The sequence below is a fragment of the Myotis brandtii genome, unplaced genomic scaffold, assembly GCF_000412655.1.
Source record: "Myotis brandtii unplaced genomic scaffold, ASM41265v1 scaffold274, whole genome shotgun sequence".
NCBI lineage: Eukaryota > Metazoa > Chordata > Mammalia > Chiroptera > Vespertilionidae > Myotis > Myotis brandtii.
In genome coordinates, this window is record NW_005360425.1 from 2,094,035 (window position 1) to 2,112,666 (window position 18,632).

Consider the following 18,632-nt stretch of genomic DNA (forward strand, 5'->3'; position numbering starts at 1 on the left):
CTACCGAGAGGACAGATACATTTGAAACCCTCGGCATTGCTCTGGAGTAGGTGGAGGGAGGAGGCTGATGCCTCTCAGCAGCTGGTGGCAACCTCCAAGGTCCCGGGACGTGCTCAGAGCAGACAGTGAAGTCCAGGTTTGTGGCAGCGCGGCGGAGCCAGACCCAGAACTGGACAGAACCTTCCCTTTCCTCTGGCACCCGGATTGCTTGGAAGAGACTAAAGGAGAAGGCAGTTTGCAATCCTGTAACAGGCGTTTTACAGCAAACGTCTCTCCTCCCCAAAGGACCTTTTGGGGGCGTCTTTGTAGGCAAGGAAGTGTAACTTCACGGGAAGGCGGCAAATTACATTTATTTGGCGATTTACCTGTGTGCGATCAAACACTATGCCATGGCAAGCTAGGGGACAGCTTCCCGGGCCCACAGATTCCAGAAGTGTTTGCCTCCCCTCTTGCCAGGGTGCGAGGGCCCGAGCGTTCCCTGTGGTCGGTCCAATCTCAGGCGATGACCGACGCAGCTCCGTTTCCTCCTGCCCTCTGCCGTCCAGGAGGTTCCTTCCACGGGGCTGACTGGGCCTGGACCTCTGGACATGAGGTGGCCCTGAGCCCACCAGTTACTCAGTCCCAGGCCTCCTGGAACAGGGAAGGCAGCCCCGATCTGATATCCCAATTACACTTGGCATCGTGCCAGGGAAGCAGCTCCTCTGGGACATGGAAGGTAAAATGATTCACCACGTGTGCCTCCCATGAATCCAGCTTAAGGCTCTGTTTGGCCCGGTGGAGAGGCAGAGGAGACGGTGTCCTGGCGCACCGTGCTGGGTGTGTTTAGAAGGCAAGGGCACTAGGTGGCCGCGGAAGGCTCTGGGGATGAAGCACTCTTTCCTTGGTGCGCGTCTCCATGAGGGAGAAGCCCCCACCACGTAGGGATGGAGAGCTGTGCAGCGAACTGCAGGTGCCCACGTGCTCTGCGGGGGACCCAGCTGCGTGCTCCCGTCACACGGCCTTGCTTCCACTGCCTCTGAGGTTACAGCTCCCAGGGTGCCAGGGAGAGGAGGGCTGTCTAAACTGGGCCCCAACTGCGTGAGGCAACTGCCTTTTCCACTTATTTCAGACTCACAAGGCAGGAGCCTTCCCAGAAAGCTCTGAAGTTTGGTGACGATTCGCAGGCATCTGTGAGCTGTAGGCCCCACAGGAAAGCAGGCATGGAAGTGCCCCTTACCAACTCCGAGGCTTGAACCTGTGGCCCAGGATGCTTTGGAGGGTTGTCATTAAAGCAGGAGGAAAATGGGAGTAGATGTGTATGTGCGTGCCTTCCGGGGAGTGTGCTTCCTGAGAGACTGGAGCAGTCCATCCCAACACGAACGGGAACAAGAGTAATGGCTTCTTCACTCAGCAGAGAACGAGCGGCATCCTTCTGCATCCCCCAGGGTCCGCATCAGGCAGCCTCTCCCACAGCGAGGGGTGTGCCTGGTCCGCACAGCTATAACTCGTCCATCATGGCCAGCAAATCATCCCCCTTGCTGGCACTCCACCGTGGCTGGTCCATGACCTCAAACTCCCCCATGATCCGAGCCAGCTCTTGGTTCCTTTGCTGGTCCTGTTCGAGAAATGAGACATGCAGTTGGTATTTCATTTTTATCCCACCACTGTGATGCATTTCAGCTCATCATACTGATTAGAGCAGTGGTTCTCAACCTTCTGGCCCTTTAAATACAGCTCCTCATGTTGGGACCCAACCATAAAAGGATTTTCGTTGATACTTCATAACTGTAATGTTGCTTCTGTTATGAATCGTAATGTAAATATCTGATACGCAGGATGGTCTTAGGCGACCCCTGTGAAAGGGTCATTCGACCACCAAAGGGGGTCGCGACCCACAGGTTGAGAACCGCTGGATCAGAGAGAAGGTATGGCCTTGGAAGGTCAAAGTTATTACAGGATGAGGAGGGGAAGATTTGACACAGAGTCCCCTGGACACACCTGAGTAGCTTGTATGTTGACAACTTCATGGGATAACTCTTCTGGCCTGGTTAGCGCTGCTTGTCTGCATGAGATGGGAGAGAAATAGGTCAAAGGTTAGAGTTCTCTCCCTGCCAGCATGACAAACTGGCACTTGATAACTGGGCAACCTATTTCTTTTCTGCCTCATCTCCTGCCATTTCCCTTCAACTTTGTTTCCTCCATGCCCAACCAATGCCCCCCGCACTCCAGAAAGTCACAGTCTTTCATGTCTCTGTGCCTTTGCACGTACTAAACTCTGCCAAGAATGTTTCCCCCTTCCTCTGCTTGGCACATTCCAAGACCTAGCTCAGATGCCAACTCTTTCAATCTGCCAGTGCAAGTAACCACTGTGTCCTCCATTAGCACATTTATGACCTGGCACTGACATGACCTATGTACACATTCATTCTCCTGCTACTGGGGGAGCTCCCGAGGGCAGGCCCTCGGTCACAGGCTCCATCTTTGTGTTCCCAGCACTTACCACAGTACCTGCCACACAGATATGAACAAAAGAAGGCAGTTCAATGGATAGGGAAATAGAAGGCACCCCCATCCCCAAATATTTGGTTGTGAGGAGGATCACATGAGATAATGAATGCAAAAGTGCTCTGTAAACCGTCAAGCACTATAAATCTCAGTCAGTTACTACTGCTACTGGTTTTGGGGAGGCTATCTAATCTCAAAGATATCATTCTTTGACCTCCCTCCTCGGGCTTCTAAATAGACATTCCTTGATTCGATTATCTTGACTTCTAATACTTCTTGTTCAGCTGTGCTGTGAACGAATCCAGCGAGTTCAGGCTGTTTCACACTAGGGGGCTCTTCTTAACCAGGTTATTGAATTGGCTGGCAGTCATTTGTGGTCTTTGCACGTGTATTTATAAGTGTCGCTGGTTATGGTGGTCACCTTTTTGGCTTAGCACACTCAGAATTTTTCTATAGGTCTTTAAAGAAACAGATTTAAAACATACTCTTCCTCTTCGTCGGTGGTAAAGAGATTCAACCGGAATCCTGGCTCAGGGCCACTGGTTTTCTTAATCTCCATTCCTCCCATCAGCTTGGCCAAGAAATTCAGCTCTTCTTTAGCAAGAGGGTTTGGAGCAATGCTTTGCTGCAGAAAAAATGTCATGATTTTTAGCCACATGAAAGTGATCATGTTTCCTGCTGAGACCCAGAGACCCAGGGTGGTATTATAAACCCAGGCAAAGCAATAACTATTTAAATTTTTTCTGGGAAGAACTGGGTCCAAATAAAGCATAGAAAACAGGCTTAACCAACAGAGAAACAGTCTGCGTCAGAAGCAGAGGGACTCTAGCAGGGCAGCAAACCAGAGACCTTCACACTTTCAGGATGAGTGGAAGGCCCCAAGGGACCCATTGTCCTCAAACTACCTCCCTCCTTGAAGAAGAACACTGCTTCCTCTTCAGGCAGTTTGGTTCCCTCACTGAGGGCTCCGGTCCCAGGGCACTCACTGCGTAGGAGCTACCACACTGCCCTCTGGTGGTGACCATGGTGAACACACCCTGCGTCCATTCCCTCCTCTCAGTCTTGCCCACTTCCACCTTCACCTTCTAACATGGCTCTCTAACCCGGCCTTCCCCTGCTCAGCCTCTTCGGTCACTCTGCCGCCAGTTATCTAAAACACAGTTCTCTTCTCACCTCTTCCTTGCTTGAAACAAACCCCTCCGTCTCCTGCCTAAAGGGCAAAGTCCAAATTGTTTACGCTCCTTCCTAATCAGGCCCCGAACGGTGTCCCTGTACAGCCGAACCTCTGGCCACCTGCCTCAATTAGGCCGTGACCTAGTCATGGGGGAGAGGTGCTGCCTCCCTGCTCCCCCAAACACTATGCTCTCCTGCCCCTTGGCGCCTTTGCCCAAACTGTCACCTGGGTCTGCACCCCCATTTCTCCTTCCGGCTGCTGAGTACCTTATCCTCTCCAGAGCTCCACTTGAATGTCACCCCTCTGAACAGCTTTCCTGATTCAGTCCCCTGCTCCCAGCCCACTGGACAGAACACACGGCACTTCGTTCAGAACCTCCCCTGTGTGAAAGTTGTTTGTTCTATCGCTGTCTTCCCAACTATATGAGCCCCTTCAGGATGAGGCCCCATCTAAGCCAGCTTTGTGTCCCTGGGGACCCAGCCCATAGAAGCAGTTCAACGAATGTTTTCCGAGTAACGGAATATTCCACGATTTGTCCTGTGGCTAGCTGGCAGTTAGTTAAGTGAGAGTTTGTATAGATGGAATCCAGAGAACCTAAAACCCCATGTTGAGCTTAGCTAGCACAATAAGGGGAGCACTGAAAAGGGATGTTTTAATGATAAGGTGCTGAGGTCAGCGGCCCCGGACCTGATGGCACTGGTTTGGTGCTAATTTCACATGTCCTGCTGTGTGGTTCCCACTTAATTATGGTGATTGAACCAAGCCTAAAATTACCTAATTAGTCAGATCACTGGAGGTCTCCATGGGAAACTACAATTAAAAACCTGAGTACTTAAGATTGCGAACAATGAGGGAAATGTTGGCTAGCTTTGAAATCCAGAGTTCCCACCCTTCTCCCCATCTGGACTTTTGTATCTAGAAGTAAGCTCAGAAGATAAATACAGGAGGCAGAGGCTCACCTGTGTCTGTGAAGCTAAGTTCTTTGATGTTCCAGATGTATGGGTTTCCACAGGCCGGTTCACACTGTACCTGGTTGTCAACAGAAAACTGTGAAAACGTTGTTTAGCCCTTTAAACTGACTTCCTTCTAACACCTAAGTATAGCTCATGGCTTTTTTTTTTTAAAATAACATTTTTATTGATTTCAGAGAGGAAGGGAGAGAGATAGAAACATCCATGATGAGAGAGAATCATTGATCGGCTGCCTCCTGCATGCCACATATTGGGGATTGAGCCAGCAACCCAGGTGTGTGCCCTGACCGGGAATCAAACTGTGACCTCCTGGTTCCTAAGTGGATGCTGAATCACTGAGCCACGCCAGCTGGGCTAGCTCGCGGCTTTTTTTTTTGAGATGTTCAAAAGCATCCAGAAAGGTGCTGGGAGTTAAACATACAAGTGTTTGTCAACTGCTCAAATTTTACTTTTTCCCCGAAGAAAAATACCTGGGAAGCTGTGTGGAAGTACCTCACCTTTCTGAATCTCCAGGGCCACTTAAAATTATTTATCTTTTTAAAAAATATATTTTTTATTGATTTCAGAGAGGAAAGGGGGGAGAGAGAGAGAGGGAGAGAGAAACATCACTGATGAGAATCATTGATCGGCTGCCTCCTGCATGCCCCCTAATTGGGGATTGAGCATGCAACCTGGGCATGTGCCCTTGACCAGAATCAAACCCGGGACCCTTCAGTCCGCAGGCTGATGCTCTATCCACTGAACCAAATCAGCCAGGACTTAAAATTATTTATCTTTTAAACCTGTAGAGTGACCTGATGTCTGGAAATCTTAGGTGCCCTGTGGAGGTGGGGGGCGCGGGGAAACCACTGCAGGTGTCAGCAGGATTTCACGGTCGAAGTCAAGCTGGCTTTCTAAACGAGGTGACTCCCTTGGACTTGAACTCACTCAGGGAGGGAGGATTTGCTTACATATTAGTTCCTAGTTTCAGGACTCGGTCTCCATAAACTTCAAAAGAACCTTCCTTTGGCGCAGTGACATAGTTTCCACCGTGCGGGAATTCCACCCTCCTCACTTCTTCGCCTTTGTTGTCGAACATCCTGCAATACAAAGTATGACATGATGGAATGTTCTCCAAGCCTGGGTAGTCCTGGAGGCGTCTTTATTCTTTGTACTGTGGGACAAAAAGGAATTCATCTGCCCTTTCAAGATAAAGGTGCTGGTTGTGGTAATAATATTGATGCAATAATATTTATTGAGTGCCTGTTATGTGCCAGGTGCTATGTAAGCATTTGAGAGCATCATTATCTTATTCATCCTCAGGTCTGGGAAGACAAATGATGAGCCCATTTAATAGATGAGGAAATGAATGCTGGAGGATGGGGTGGTTTGCCGTGAGTGTCCGCCAAGTGGCAGAGCTGGGACTAGCACCTGACCTCCTAACTCCTGTGCTTTCCTGAGGAAGGGAAGGGCCCACCGAGCTGCATTCTGTGTGGAGGCCCACATACTGGCTTCCCGGAACCCCAAACCCTGGTCTGACCATTATTGTTGAGAATTCACCTGATGAGTCCGGGAACTTCAATTCCCCAGGGAACAGGCCCAGACACTGGCAACACAAAGCGACCATTAGAATTCTGAACTTTGTCCTTTAGAAATAGGGACACCTGAAAAAAACAACAACACTTATTATCATTTTTCCTGGTAGATTTTCATAGACGTGAGCACTGTGAGGATGGAAAGTGTGCAGTGGGTTGGGGAATGTTACCTAGTGAGTTATAACAATAAGAGGAAAACTCACCATAGCTAACATCTGCAGAACAGTGTTTTTTACAAACAAAACTCCTTTTGAGCCTCACAGAAAATCTAGGTGAGGTGCATTACTCCCTCCCTCCCTTTTTAGCAATTATTATTTTAAAATATGCTTCCATTGATTTTTAGAGAAGGGAGAGATAGAGATAGATAGAAACATCGATGAGAGAGAAACACTGATCAGCTGCCTCTTACATCCCCACCTCCCTGGGGATCGAGCCCACAACCCACAACCCACATCCTGGGCATGTGCCCTGACTGGGAGTCAGACCAGTGACCTCTTGGTGCATGGGCCAACGCTCAACCACTGAGCCACACAGTCTGGCTTACCCCCGTTTTAAAGATGAGAAAGCCGAGGTCACAGAGTAAAGTGACTTGCCCAAAGAGAACAATAAGAGACAGGGCAAGGATTCGAAACCAAGGCTGACTCCAAATGCCACACCCACTCCTTGGTTCCCTGTTACCTTTCCATAAAGTCTGTTCTCAGAAAGGCTATAACCCGACGGTGCTGTAAGAACCTCACTATCTCCACTTCACAGGTGAGGCATCGGCAGCTCAGAGATTAAGACACTCACTCAAGGCCAGCTAGCTCACAGGGCCAGAGCGGAGGATGCAAGCCGGCCCTTGTGTATCTGCCTCTGGAGCACAAACTCTTAGCCCGGGCAGGATTGGTGACAAGAGGCTGGAGAGGGAGACCTGCCGGCAATGGGTTGAAGGTCCTTTATGTGCCTGAAAACACCATATATGCTTATGTCTACTCCTGGGTTTGTGCACTCTGTATTGAGGTCTTGGTCAGACTAAATCCCAAAAACACTGTAGCAGTTTTGTTGGATCTTAGCTTCCTTATGTGTGAAATAAGTCCTTTATATTTGTTTTTATTTATTTATTTATATTTTTTAAAAAATATATTTTATTGATTTTTTACAGAGAGGAAGGGAGAGGGATAGAGAGTTAGAAACATCGATGAGAGAGAAATATTGATCAGCTGCCTCCTGCACACTCCCTACTAGGGATGTGCCCGCAACCAAGGTACATGCCCTTGACCGGAATCGAACCCGGGACCTTTCAGTCGGCAGGCTGATGCTCTATCCACTGAGCCAAACCAGTCAGGGCTAGTCCTTTATATTTGTAATATCATCAAGGATGTTGTATGCCAGGCAGTGAAAATGCAAAGTGACAAGAATTTGTAAGCTGCCAGTTTAGGCTCTGACGGTGGGCTGCCTAGGGTACATCTTAGCTGGGCCACTCTCCGGCTCCGGGTTTTTGGTAAGTTATACACCCTCCAGTCGGCCCCCGATCTTCCCCACAGCCATGCTCCTCCGTGAACCCCATGCTCCAGCCCTACTCAACTGCTTGCAGCATAACCGACTGCCTATTTGATGTTGCTACTTGGATGCCTAATGGGCACCACAGTTGCTCAGGACAAAAACTTAGTATTCGTTCTTTATTCTTCTTCCTCTCATTCCTCTCTCTCTCTTTCTCTCTCTCTCTCTTTCAGCCTTTATTGAATTTATCAGGGTGGCATTGGTTAACAAAATTATACAGGTTTCAGGTGCACAATTTTCCTACACATCATCTCTACACTGTATTGTGTGTTCACCACTCCAAATCAAGTCTCTATTACAATTTATTCCCCCTATACACATCTAATCTCTTAGTAAGTCTTATTCATCTTGCTCTGAAAGTATATCCTGAATGTGAACATGTCTCACTGTCTTTACTGGTAGCACCCAATCCAAGAACTTTCGTTTTTTACCTAATTTCCGCAACAGTTTTCCAACTGCTGTCTTACCTCTGCCCTGATCTCATATAGCTCATCTTCCAGAACACAAATCAGATCACCCTAAAATGCTTCAAATCTTTTCTTCACTCTTAGAATAAACTCCTTACTGGGGTCTAAAGGTAAGTCAACTGTAGGGACCAGTTTGTGTATAACTAGCACCTGCTATGATTAGCCAGGCCCATGCTGCACAGGCTGTAAACTTGGACCATCATTCCGGCCTTGACATGGTTCGTTCAGATTGGCTTTCTCCTTGTCCAAGGAACACTTTATGCTTTTTCCCATCCAAGGGCCTTCGTACTTGCTGTCACTTCCATTTAGATGCCCTTTCCTGAGATCTCTGTTGTTAGTCACAGTCTCAATTAAAATGTTTGTTCTCAGCCCTAGTTGGTTTGGGTCAGTGGATAGAGCATCGGCCTGTGGACTGAAGGGTCCTGGGTTCGATTCTGCTCCAGGGCACATGCCAGGGTTGTGGGCTCCGTCTCCATTGGGGGGCGTGCAAGGGGCAGCCGATCAATGATTCTCTCTCATCATTGATGTTTCTATCTCTCTCTGCCTCTCCTTTCCTTTCTGAAATCAATAAAAATATATTTTTAAAAAAGGCTGTTCTCAGAAAGGCTGTAATTGACTCTATCATCTAAGGATGTGCTATCCAGTATAGTAACTACTAGTCAAGTGTGGCTATTAAAATTAAAATTAAATGAAATTGAAAATTCAGTTTCTCAGTCATACCAGCCACGTGCGGCTAAAGGCAACCATACTGCACAACAGGGATATAGGACTTTTCCGTCACAACAGAAAGCTCTACTGGACGACATCCCATCCCAGTTGCCCTCTATAACTTTATCCTGTGTTGCCGTCTTCCTAGAAGTGGTCAGAACCAGAATATTATTGACTTGTCCTCTCTGTCTCTTCCCGCAGCAGAGAACCCCCTTAAGGCAGGGCCGCCTCCTTGCTCACTTACTTATCTCCAACACTGAAAACAGTGCTGGCATAGAGCAGGCACTTAGGAAATATTTGTTAGACTGGTTTTCCAGGCATGAGACATTTCCAAGAGGAGTGGATAGTGGAGTGGAGGTATAAGGAACATTCCAGGACAAGGCGATGATATTTTCCAACAACAGAAGCAATGGAAAGAACACAAGGAAAGTGCGCAGTGGAAGGATGTGTGAATGGGAATGAGAGTGGGAGAGGGTGGGGGATCTCAGGGACCCACCCTGTAGGAGGCAGTCTTGGAGGAGTTCTGGAGGGCTGAGAGGGGTTGCTCAGGATTCCAAATGGAAGTGGTCTCTGGCCAGGCCCGAGGGCAGAGCAGGGCAGGGCCTGGGCCGCATCAGAGCACTCCAGTGACTCGTGATATTGCAGAAAGCTTTGGTTATCAGATGAGGAGTTTTGGTTAAACAATGAACAAGGAAATGTTAGTCAGAGCTGTGTTTTCTTTGTTTAGTTGGTTGGTTTTGCTAGCAAATCTAAAAACTTTCAAGACGGCTGAAAACAGAGACAATCTGTATAGGGCATAGGCAATCACAAATTGCAGCTGAGCCGAATACCATTCAGACTTGGAAAACCAGCCAAATGCTACAAATCAGTGGCTGAATTCTGCCAGGAGGTGGAAGTCCTATTTCTCTTAATGAATGTTCTGATGTTTTATTGCGTGCCCATTTTAGCAAGTAAAGCTTAATATATTTTGTGGTTTAATATATTTTAATCATTTTGTTATAGACTTATTATTAGGAATGTCTTTTCATTATAATTAATTTGATCTTGTCAGACTTGAGAAGTCATTATGGCTGCTATGTTACTACAACGCATAAAATAACGCCCAAGCATGCACAGTCTTGATAACATGATGCAGAGTTTTCAATAGTTTAAAGCAATGCAAAACTTAATCATATTTGTACTTTCATATTTTTATTGTAATCAATGACTATTAGAGATCTTAATTTATATGGATGCTATTATTGCTCCACCCATAGCAAATATAATTTTTCATGAGGATTAATAATAAAATTGGCCTCAGAGTTGAAATCTATTTGTCTTTCCCAGTCCATGGAGGTGAGTTTAGGTACAGACACGAAATTGTAGGCACGGGTGGGCATCCTCGTGGGGAGTTTCAGGTGGAGATGCTGGTCTAGATGGCAGGGCTGGGGCAAGGGTGGGGTGGAGGTTAGACTCCGGGTGAAAGAGCTGGAAAGTGGGGAGGGGAGTGATTCCTAAAGAGCAGGGTGCGGGTGGAGGGGAGAAGGTTTGGAGACAGGAAGAGGGAGAGGAAGGGGTGAGAGGCGCAGAGATGGAAAGGGTCAGGGAAGGCCAGGATGGCGTGGTGCCCGACACCAGGGAAGGCGAGAGCTTCCTGGAGGAGGGCAGCCTCGCACAGCCTCAGGGACTGGAGGGTCCCCGAGACTAGAGGTCTGGGGGAGGCTGTGCGATTCAGATCAGGCTGGTGGCCCTGAGAGCACATGTCCTCTGGAGAAGGGAAGACACCAAAGAACACAGGTAACGGGAGGAGTGGCAGTCTCACTGTCTTCCTTGGTCCATTTAAAAACTGCTGAGATTTGCTATCAGAAAGTTGATCATTTGAGACAGCAATGGAGGGACCTGGAGAGTATCGTGCTAAGTCAGTGGTCGGCAAACTCATTAGTCAACAGAGCCAAATACCAACAGTACTTCTTCAAAATAGACTCGCCCAGGCCGAAAACGGACTTCTGCGCATGGGCCACGAAGTTTCAATCGCACTGCACGTGCACCCGCACATGGTATTTTGTGGAAGAGCCACACTCAAGGGGCCAAAAAGCCACATGTGGCTCGCGAGCCGCAGTTTGCCGACCACTGTGCTAAGTGAAATAAGTCAGTAAGAAAAAGACAAGTATCACATAATCTCACTCATATGTGGAATCTAAGTAACAAAATGAACTGATGAATGGAGTGGATCCAGAGACTCAAAACATGGAACAGAGTGCGGAATCTCGGAGGGAAGGCGGGGAGGGTGGGAGGTAACCAACAAAGGTCCTTGTATGCGTATATGCATGGCCCATGGACACAAACAGTGGGCCTGAGGTCCTGGGGTGGGGATGGGCTGGAGGGATTCAATGGGGGGGGAAAAGGAGACATATGTAATACTTTCAACAAAAAAAATTTTTAAAAAAAGTTGATCATTATGGAGCCAAACAATGAGGACACCACTAACTGGGCAAGCTCAGCCCTTGTCTTCCTGACTGCGTGGCACCCCATTTCCCTAGGACAGCAGTGGCAGGGTGCTCCTGGGCCTGCCATCACTCACCCGGATGTGCAGGTCCTGGAAGAAGGTGAGGAGCGTCTGCCGGATCAGCTGGAACTCCCCCGCAGAGAGGCCCCCGTATACCTGCAGAGGCAAAGCAGCAAGAAGCAATTCACTTTCAGAAGTGAGGTGAGAAGTGCAGACAGGTAGGGGTAGGTGGGTGCTCAGGGATGGGAGCCATAGCAAGGCGAGGACTCGGCTGCTGGGGCGAGAAGGGCAGCAGGAGAGCCAGCACTGCCCCTCACGGACCCCAGCACGCCACACCGAGCAGGGCACCCCACCTCTCCTGTCCCCCACAGACCCAGAGAAGCCGTTCCCCAAGATTTAGCAGAACATCCACCACCAACCCCTTTCCGAAAAGTTAGGAGAAAATGCCAGGCTCTGGATCGTTGCTCTCCCAATTTCGAAGGCAACAGTTAAGAGGTCCAAAGATGATCATGCCTCTTGTATGACCAAAATGGATACTTGGAGATTTTTAGGGTTTTCGGGGAGAGTGGCAGGTTTTGCCATTCCTCATCCTGTTCTCGCTGCCATAGAATCTTTCCATTCTTAACAGAGGAATGAGAGCAAGTATGGGGCTGAGAGGTGATAAACTGATGGTGTCTTACTTCAATCAGCTGCCGGAGAGTCTCATCCACTAGATGCAGGAGGGCTGGGTTGTCTTGGATTAATCCCTTGATGGTGTCTAAATGGTTGAAAGTGACCAGCAGCACATCCTTGGGACGGGGACACAGCAGTACTTGATATTTCAAAGCCATAGTCATCAGGTCATAGAGCTGCCAACCCATACACGGACAAAATAAATGAGATCATAAAAGCAGATGTCCGAACCTTCACGCAATGAAGCAGTCAAGCATTTACTGAAAACCAGTACTGGGTATATCATACAGCTCAGTGACTATATCAGTTATCCCTCAAACCAAGATACTTTAAAAAATATATATGTTTTTATTAACTTTATAGAGAGAGGAAGTGAGAGGGAGCGAGAGAGAGAAACATCGATGAGAGAGAATTATCGATTGGCTGCCTCCTGCATATCCCGTACTGGGGATCGAGCCTGCAACCTGGGAATCGAACTGGTGACCTCTCATTGTATGGGATGACGCTCAAACAACTGAGCCACACCAGCTGAGCAAACCAAGATACTTTTGAGAGTAAAAGGGGGGTGATATTAATAATTCAGCCAGAACAACAGGGTTAGACCAGGACATTCCTGGGCAAACCAGGATTTCTGGTCAGCTTATTGCTGATGGAACATGTTTGAAACAATATTGGCAGCTGGGGGGCCCTAGACTGGGTGCTGGAGTTGGAGAGCAAAATCCCTAAAATAAGCTCTCCATTGCCACTGACTAGGTGGATGGGCCTGGTAAAGTCTTCTCATCTCTCTGAGCCTGAGTTTTCGCATCCATAAAAAATAGTCTTGAGCCCTAGCTGGTGTGGCTCAGTGGATAGAGAGTCAGCCTGCGGACTGAAGGGTCCCAGGGTTCGATTCCCAGTCAGGGCACATGCCCGGGTTGTGGGCTCGATCCCCAGTGGGGGGCATGCAGGAGGCAGCCAATCAATGAGTCTCTCTAACCGTTGATGTTTCTATCTCTCTCTCCCTCTCCCTTCCTCTCTAAAATCAGTAAAAATATATATTTTTAAAAAAAACAGTCTCGAATGCAGCTAAAGAAGTGCTCAGAGGGAAATTTACAGCAGTGGATGCCTGCATTTCCCCAATCAACACCTAGCCTTTCACCTTAAGAAACTAGAAACAGAAGGTCAAACTAAATTCAAACCAAGGAGAAGGAAGGAAAAAAAAGTTTGGAGCCGAAATCAATGAAATGAAGAGTTGAAAAACAGTAGATAAGAATCAATGAAACCAAAAGTTGGTTCTTTGAAAAGATCAACAAACCTTTAGCTAGATAATTGACAATTACTTACCTAGGCTGACCAAGAAAATAAGAGAGAAAACTAAAATTACTAAAATCAGAAATGAAACAAAGGGCATTACTACTGACTGATGGAAATGTTCTCTAATTGGATAGTGGTGATGGTGATACAACATTATGAGTATACTAAAAACCACTGAATTGTACACTATGAAAGGGTGAATTATATGTCATATAAATTATACCTTAATTTAAAAATGGCAAAAAGATATGACAAAACTAGCTGTGGAAAAGACATTAACGAATAAAGGGTTTTTGTCCTGGCTGGGTGGCTCAGTCAGTTGGAGCGTCGTCCACGCATCAAGAGATTGCTGGTTCGATTCCTGGTCTGGGCACATGCCCAGGTTGCCAACCCCAATCTATATAGGCTTGGCTCAATCCCAGGCTGGGGTTTGTGCGGGAGGCAGCCAATCGATGTTTCACTCTCACATTGATGTTTGTCTCTCTCTCAAATCAATAAAAACACATTTTAAAAATGTATGGACTTAACTTAAAAAAATCAAAGTGCCCTAATAATTTGTTCCCCCAAAAGATATATATGTCCCTGTTATAAGTAAAGACTGAGCAGTTTTGAATTTGCTTCAAAAACTTCCTGGTTGTCAGAGCTGAGATTCAAGAATGAAGCAGATTTAAAGTCTTTAGGGTTGGGCTAAGGTGTTCATAAATATGGGCATGAAGACCATCTCTTTGGGCAGGTGGAGTGACATAAACAATAGAGGGACTGGTGTGGATGATGTCTGAGGTCCTTTCCAACTCCGAAACTCAACAACAAATATTTACAAGGCCATTTTTTTTTACAAGGCATCATTGCTTACATCATCTCATTTGATTCCAGTCTACAATCATCCACCAAAGATATACGACATGCAATCAAGGGGCTAGAGGCAACTGTTTTCTCACCTTATCCATGCTGGCCTGGTTCAGTTTCATGATGGAGGCATGAGCCAGGCGGTCATAGATGGTCCTGAGGGCCTTCTTGGAGTAGAGCTCTTGGGGTTTTAACAATTCCTCTATAAAGCTTTTATTGAACATGGTTAAGATGATGTCATGAAGAACTGTAGAGACAAGAGAGAATATACAGCTAAGCAGGGTACTGGAGGAAGCTTAATGCAGGAGATGCTCTCTGTACAAATGTGATGGAGGAGCCAGCCTACGCAGAGGGGGATGCTGATATGCTTGGTGAGATCTGCTCCCTGGGGAGAAACCTCACAGATGTTCTAATCGAAGGCGGGGTCCAGAGAGCCCGATGAGGCCATCTCAGGGCTAACATACATGTAACAATGTACAAATGTGTCGTGAGAGGTTACAAATCACTTTTACATACTTCTCTCACTTGGTGATAGGAGAAATGTTTCTTCTTTCTTTAAAAAATGTTCCTATAAACATTTTAGGTTAGATCTCTTCCTTAACATGAGAAACAGCATCACTCTTGTTTGTTTAGCAAATCTATAACATTTTACTTAAAATTACATTTTATAAAAATGGGACCAATAATGGTAAGTTGACTATTTTTGGTAAAATATTTTATGGAAATTGACAAGTCTACCCACTGGTTAGAAATTAAAATGTTTCTAATATTTCTACAAGACATGTACTTCAGATCAGTACCATTTTAGAATGTCTTAATTTTTACATTTGATTTATAATGTTGATATTACACTGTAGTGCTGTGTCTCAGATTATTGCTCAAATGGAAAACTTTCATCTAGTGAGAATAAAAGGTCCTAAGATGTGTGCAAACCGAAGTGTCTATAAATCTAGTCCTTCATTCACTCATTCATTAAGACATTTTTGCTACTCTAATATCATTAGTTGAGGGCTAGGAAAACCCTCTGGTACAAGAAATAGAAACAAGGATGGATGAACACAGATTATTCTTAATTAAACCATGTATATTCTTGCCTAAAAAATATACATGCATAGTAATTAAAATTTGAAAGAAAACTGGTTACTTAAAATAATTATACAAAATCAATTATTAATCATGAGTGATTGTTGCTGAAAGATACAAATGCCTCTTTCTTTTGCCACAAAAGGACACACCAGTCATTGGCTGTGGCCATAAATCTAAGAGAGTGAAGGCAAGGTGAGCATTGAGGTGGAGATTTCAGGCCCCTCTCTACCTTTAAGTAATTGATCGGAGTACCCTGAAGGCCCAGACCGGCATTTTTAAGCAGGTCCAAGAGCATTTTTTGGGGGTGGGCAGGGGAAGCTCAGGGCTGGTTGTATTTAAATCTTTATTTTTTTATTTTTGAATTTATTGGGGTAACATCGGTTGATAACATTATATAGGTTTTGGGTATACAATTCTATATGTATTTAAATCTTAATGGAAGAGCTACAGAGAGAGGAGGAAGGGGAGAGGGGAAAAGGACCGTGACACAGAAGAACTAACATTTCTTACTGACGTGCTGAACTCACACTTGCCCTGGGACTTTATGCTGGACTCCTTCCTATGAGTGAGGAAGGACCGACTCCACTCCAAACAGGGCCTCCCTCACATCCGACCCTTCCAACCCACCACAGCTTGCCCTAACGCACGCCAACCTGTCCCCAGTGCGGACAGCGTGGAGACATAACTCTTCCGGACTTGCCTCAGGCATAGCCTTTTACCTTTGACCTAAACAAGCAAGGACTGCGGTACACTGGGTTTCCTAACCTTTTCCTTCCTGCAGCCTATATGAAACACAGAATTGGCAAGGAGACAGGTGCAACTGAAAACCCACACCTAAGGCCTCAAAGGGGAGAGTCTGAACTTTCCACAGATTCCTGTAGGCCAGGGAGGAGGTCCAAAGAGGAAGAACTCAAAGAATCACACCCGCTCTGACGGTGCTAATGCTACAGACCGCTGCCATTCGCGTCGGTGCTGAGCGTTTCTGTCTTTCAGCTCTTAGCAGGATCCAGGAAAACAGCTTCCCCCCAAATAAGTCAGTGCTAGAAGAAAGAAAGTCGCGAGGAGACTGCTGGCCACTCTAGTAAAGTAAAAAGCAAAACGAGGCCTTTCCCTCTGGGAAGGGAATAAGCTGTATGTCACCGCGGCTGTTTGCACAGGAATGCCCAGGAAGTTCACTGGTTGGAGAGAGAGCACAGCAGGCCCTCTCCCTGTGGGCAGAGCAGTGACCACACATGTCCCCAAGGAGAAAAGGGCAGTTCTATGGTTGGGCCCCAGAACCCACGGTCTCCCCTCTCATACAATTCTTTGGAAAGAATGTGGGGGCCACAAAAGAATATGGGGGAACAAGCCTACATCTCACAATGTTTCACCTCGCACTTGGATGAGGCAGGCCTACTACGTACCAGACACTGAGATAAACACCAGGGCGCAAAGAGGAAGGACATGGTGTCCTTCATCTGGAGAACCAGTCCTGGTCCTATTTCAGTTAAACCTGAGAAATGGGTCTAACCCAGGGGTGGGCAAACTTTTTGACTCGAGGGCCACAATGGGTTCTTAAACTGGACCGGAGGGCCGGAACAAAAGCATGGATGGAGTGTTTGTGTGAACTAATATAAATTCAAAGTAAACATCATTACATAATAAGGGTACGGTCTTTTTTCTTTTTCAGTTTTATTCATTTCAAACGGGCCGGATCCGGCCCGCGGGCCGTAGTTTGCCCACGGCTGGAACCACACCTGTCAGTCTATTTCAGTGAGTGTTGAGCAGTCGCATGAGGCAGGAACATTCTAGGCGCCAGGCTCCATCAGGAAAAGACTAAGGCCAGGGAGTGAAGTGACTTCACAGGTGCATCCTGAGGTCAGATTATGAAGTTCATTTCTGCTCATTATTTTGGAATGCTTAAGTTAACACTGACTCCAGTGATTCAGTTATGTATACAAAAAGCCCTCAAAACCCACACTTCCCATCTGGGATTCTGCCACACATCAAGAGGTGGGCAAGAAACTGCTCAAGAGAAGTGGCCAAAGATGGTTGTGAAATATAATAAAAGCATATCAAGCACTCCTATTGGGCTTTTCTTTGAGCCTGGCCTGAGTATTTAATACACCCCTGTTAATTGAAACCTCTGTTGTTTATGGGAACATGCAATTTGGAACCTAGGGTAAAAGAGAGAAGCTATTACTTCTGGATGGTTACAATGCTTCAAATTCTTACCATGTCCCAGGCACTGGGCTTAGAACCTTCCATGCATTATCTCATTTAACGCCCCCCCCGCAAGACAACTCTGGATTATTATCCTTATTCTATCAAGGAGGAAAACTGAGTCTTATAGAGAGGTTAAAGTCCAAGGTCACACAGCTAGTGCTGGAGTTGAAATTAGAATGGGGCTGTTTGATTCAACTTCCCTTCCTCTTAAATCTTTTATGTTATCTCCTCAGCATACTTGGTGTGGTGAGAGCATTTAAAATACTGAGGACGATGGCTGATGACATGCATAAATTGCACCCAAATGCCGAATGATGAGAGCTACTCATGACACTTAAAGAGGAGAAAGGCTAAGGCTTTGCTCTGAGGAACTGGCAACTTTTTCAGGTTTGCTGCCGGTTGTAGGTGAAGGAGAAACTGAAGATCTGGCATGAGAGGGCCATACTGCATGCATGATATCATGCCTCCTGCCCACAACCCTGGCAGCCATGCAGCCACATGCTTCCATTTTCCTCAGTTGCTCAACAGATATCTCTGTGTGCTAAGGAGAATGGTTCAAGGAAGGTCACTCATGTTGAACCACATTCTTTGGTAACATGATACCATCACAGAATTGCTTTAAGGACTACACTACAGGACAACCTACCCAGAAGTGTAACTACTGCCCCAGAGGTCCCCACAAAGCTTAGAAGATGAAGAGAGAAAAAAGTATCTCAGGTGCAATATGGCCTTGTGCCTAAGTTTGCTTGGTTTTTATCTTACATGCTGTTTTTACACAAGAGGTTCAAATATAGTATAACCAATGTCTTAGCTAAAGAGAAACTCATGGCTATTTTCTTTAAAACTAGAGGCCCAGTGCACAAATTCGTGCACGGGTGGGGTCTAGCTGGCCCAGCCCCAATCGGGGAGGATCGGGGCTGGGCCTGATGGGAGGTTGGCCAGCCAGCCCACCCTGATTGGGTGATCAGGGCCGGGCCGGCTGGGGGAAGGAGCCATGGGTGATTGGCCGGTAGGCCCCACCCCCGATTGGGGTTGGGGAGCCGATTGGGGGCGGGGCTGGCCATGGGGAGGGGCTGTGGGAGGTGGGCTGGCTGGCCCTGCCCCTGATCGGGGTGAGGGGGGCCCACA

At 46.9% G+C, this 18,632-nt stretch overlaps 1 protein-coding gene across 3 annotated transcripts in view; it reads right to left on the reverse strand.

Moving 5' to 3' along the window:
* Window positions 1-332: 332 nt before the first annotated feature.
* The window catches only part of OSCP1 (organic solute carrier partner 1), a 24,170-nt gene continuing 5,870 nt past the window's right edge, over window positions 333-18,632 (reverse strand). For all 3 annotated transcript variants that reach the window (XM_005868603.2, XM_005868602.2, XM_014541555.1), the window contains 9 exons: window positions 14,306-14,460; window positions 12,083-12,250; window positions 11,478-11,558; window positions 6,169-6,272; window positions 5,580-5,708; window positions 4,618-4,687; window positions 2,970-3,109; window positions 1,978-2,041; window positions 333-1,594 (listed from right to left, as the gene is read on the reverse strand). In XM_005868603.2, the coding sequence (XP_005868665.1) occupies window positions 1,478-1,594; window positions 1,978-2,041; window positions 2,970-3,109; window positions 4,618-4,687; window positions 5,580-5,708; window positions 6,169-6,272; window positions 11,478-11,558; window positions 12,083-12,250; window positions 14,306-14,460 (1,028 nt within the window). In that variant the 3' untranslated portion in view covers window positions 333-1,477. The remainder of the gene's footprint in view (window positions 1,595-1,977; window positions 2,042-2,969; window positions 3,110-4,617; window positions 4,688-5,579; window positions 5,709-6,168; window positions 6,273-11,477; window positions 11,559-12,082; window positions 12,251-14,305; window positions 14,461-18,632) is intronic.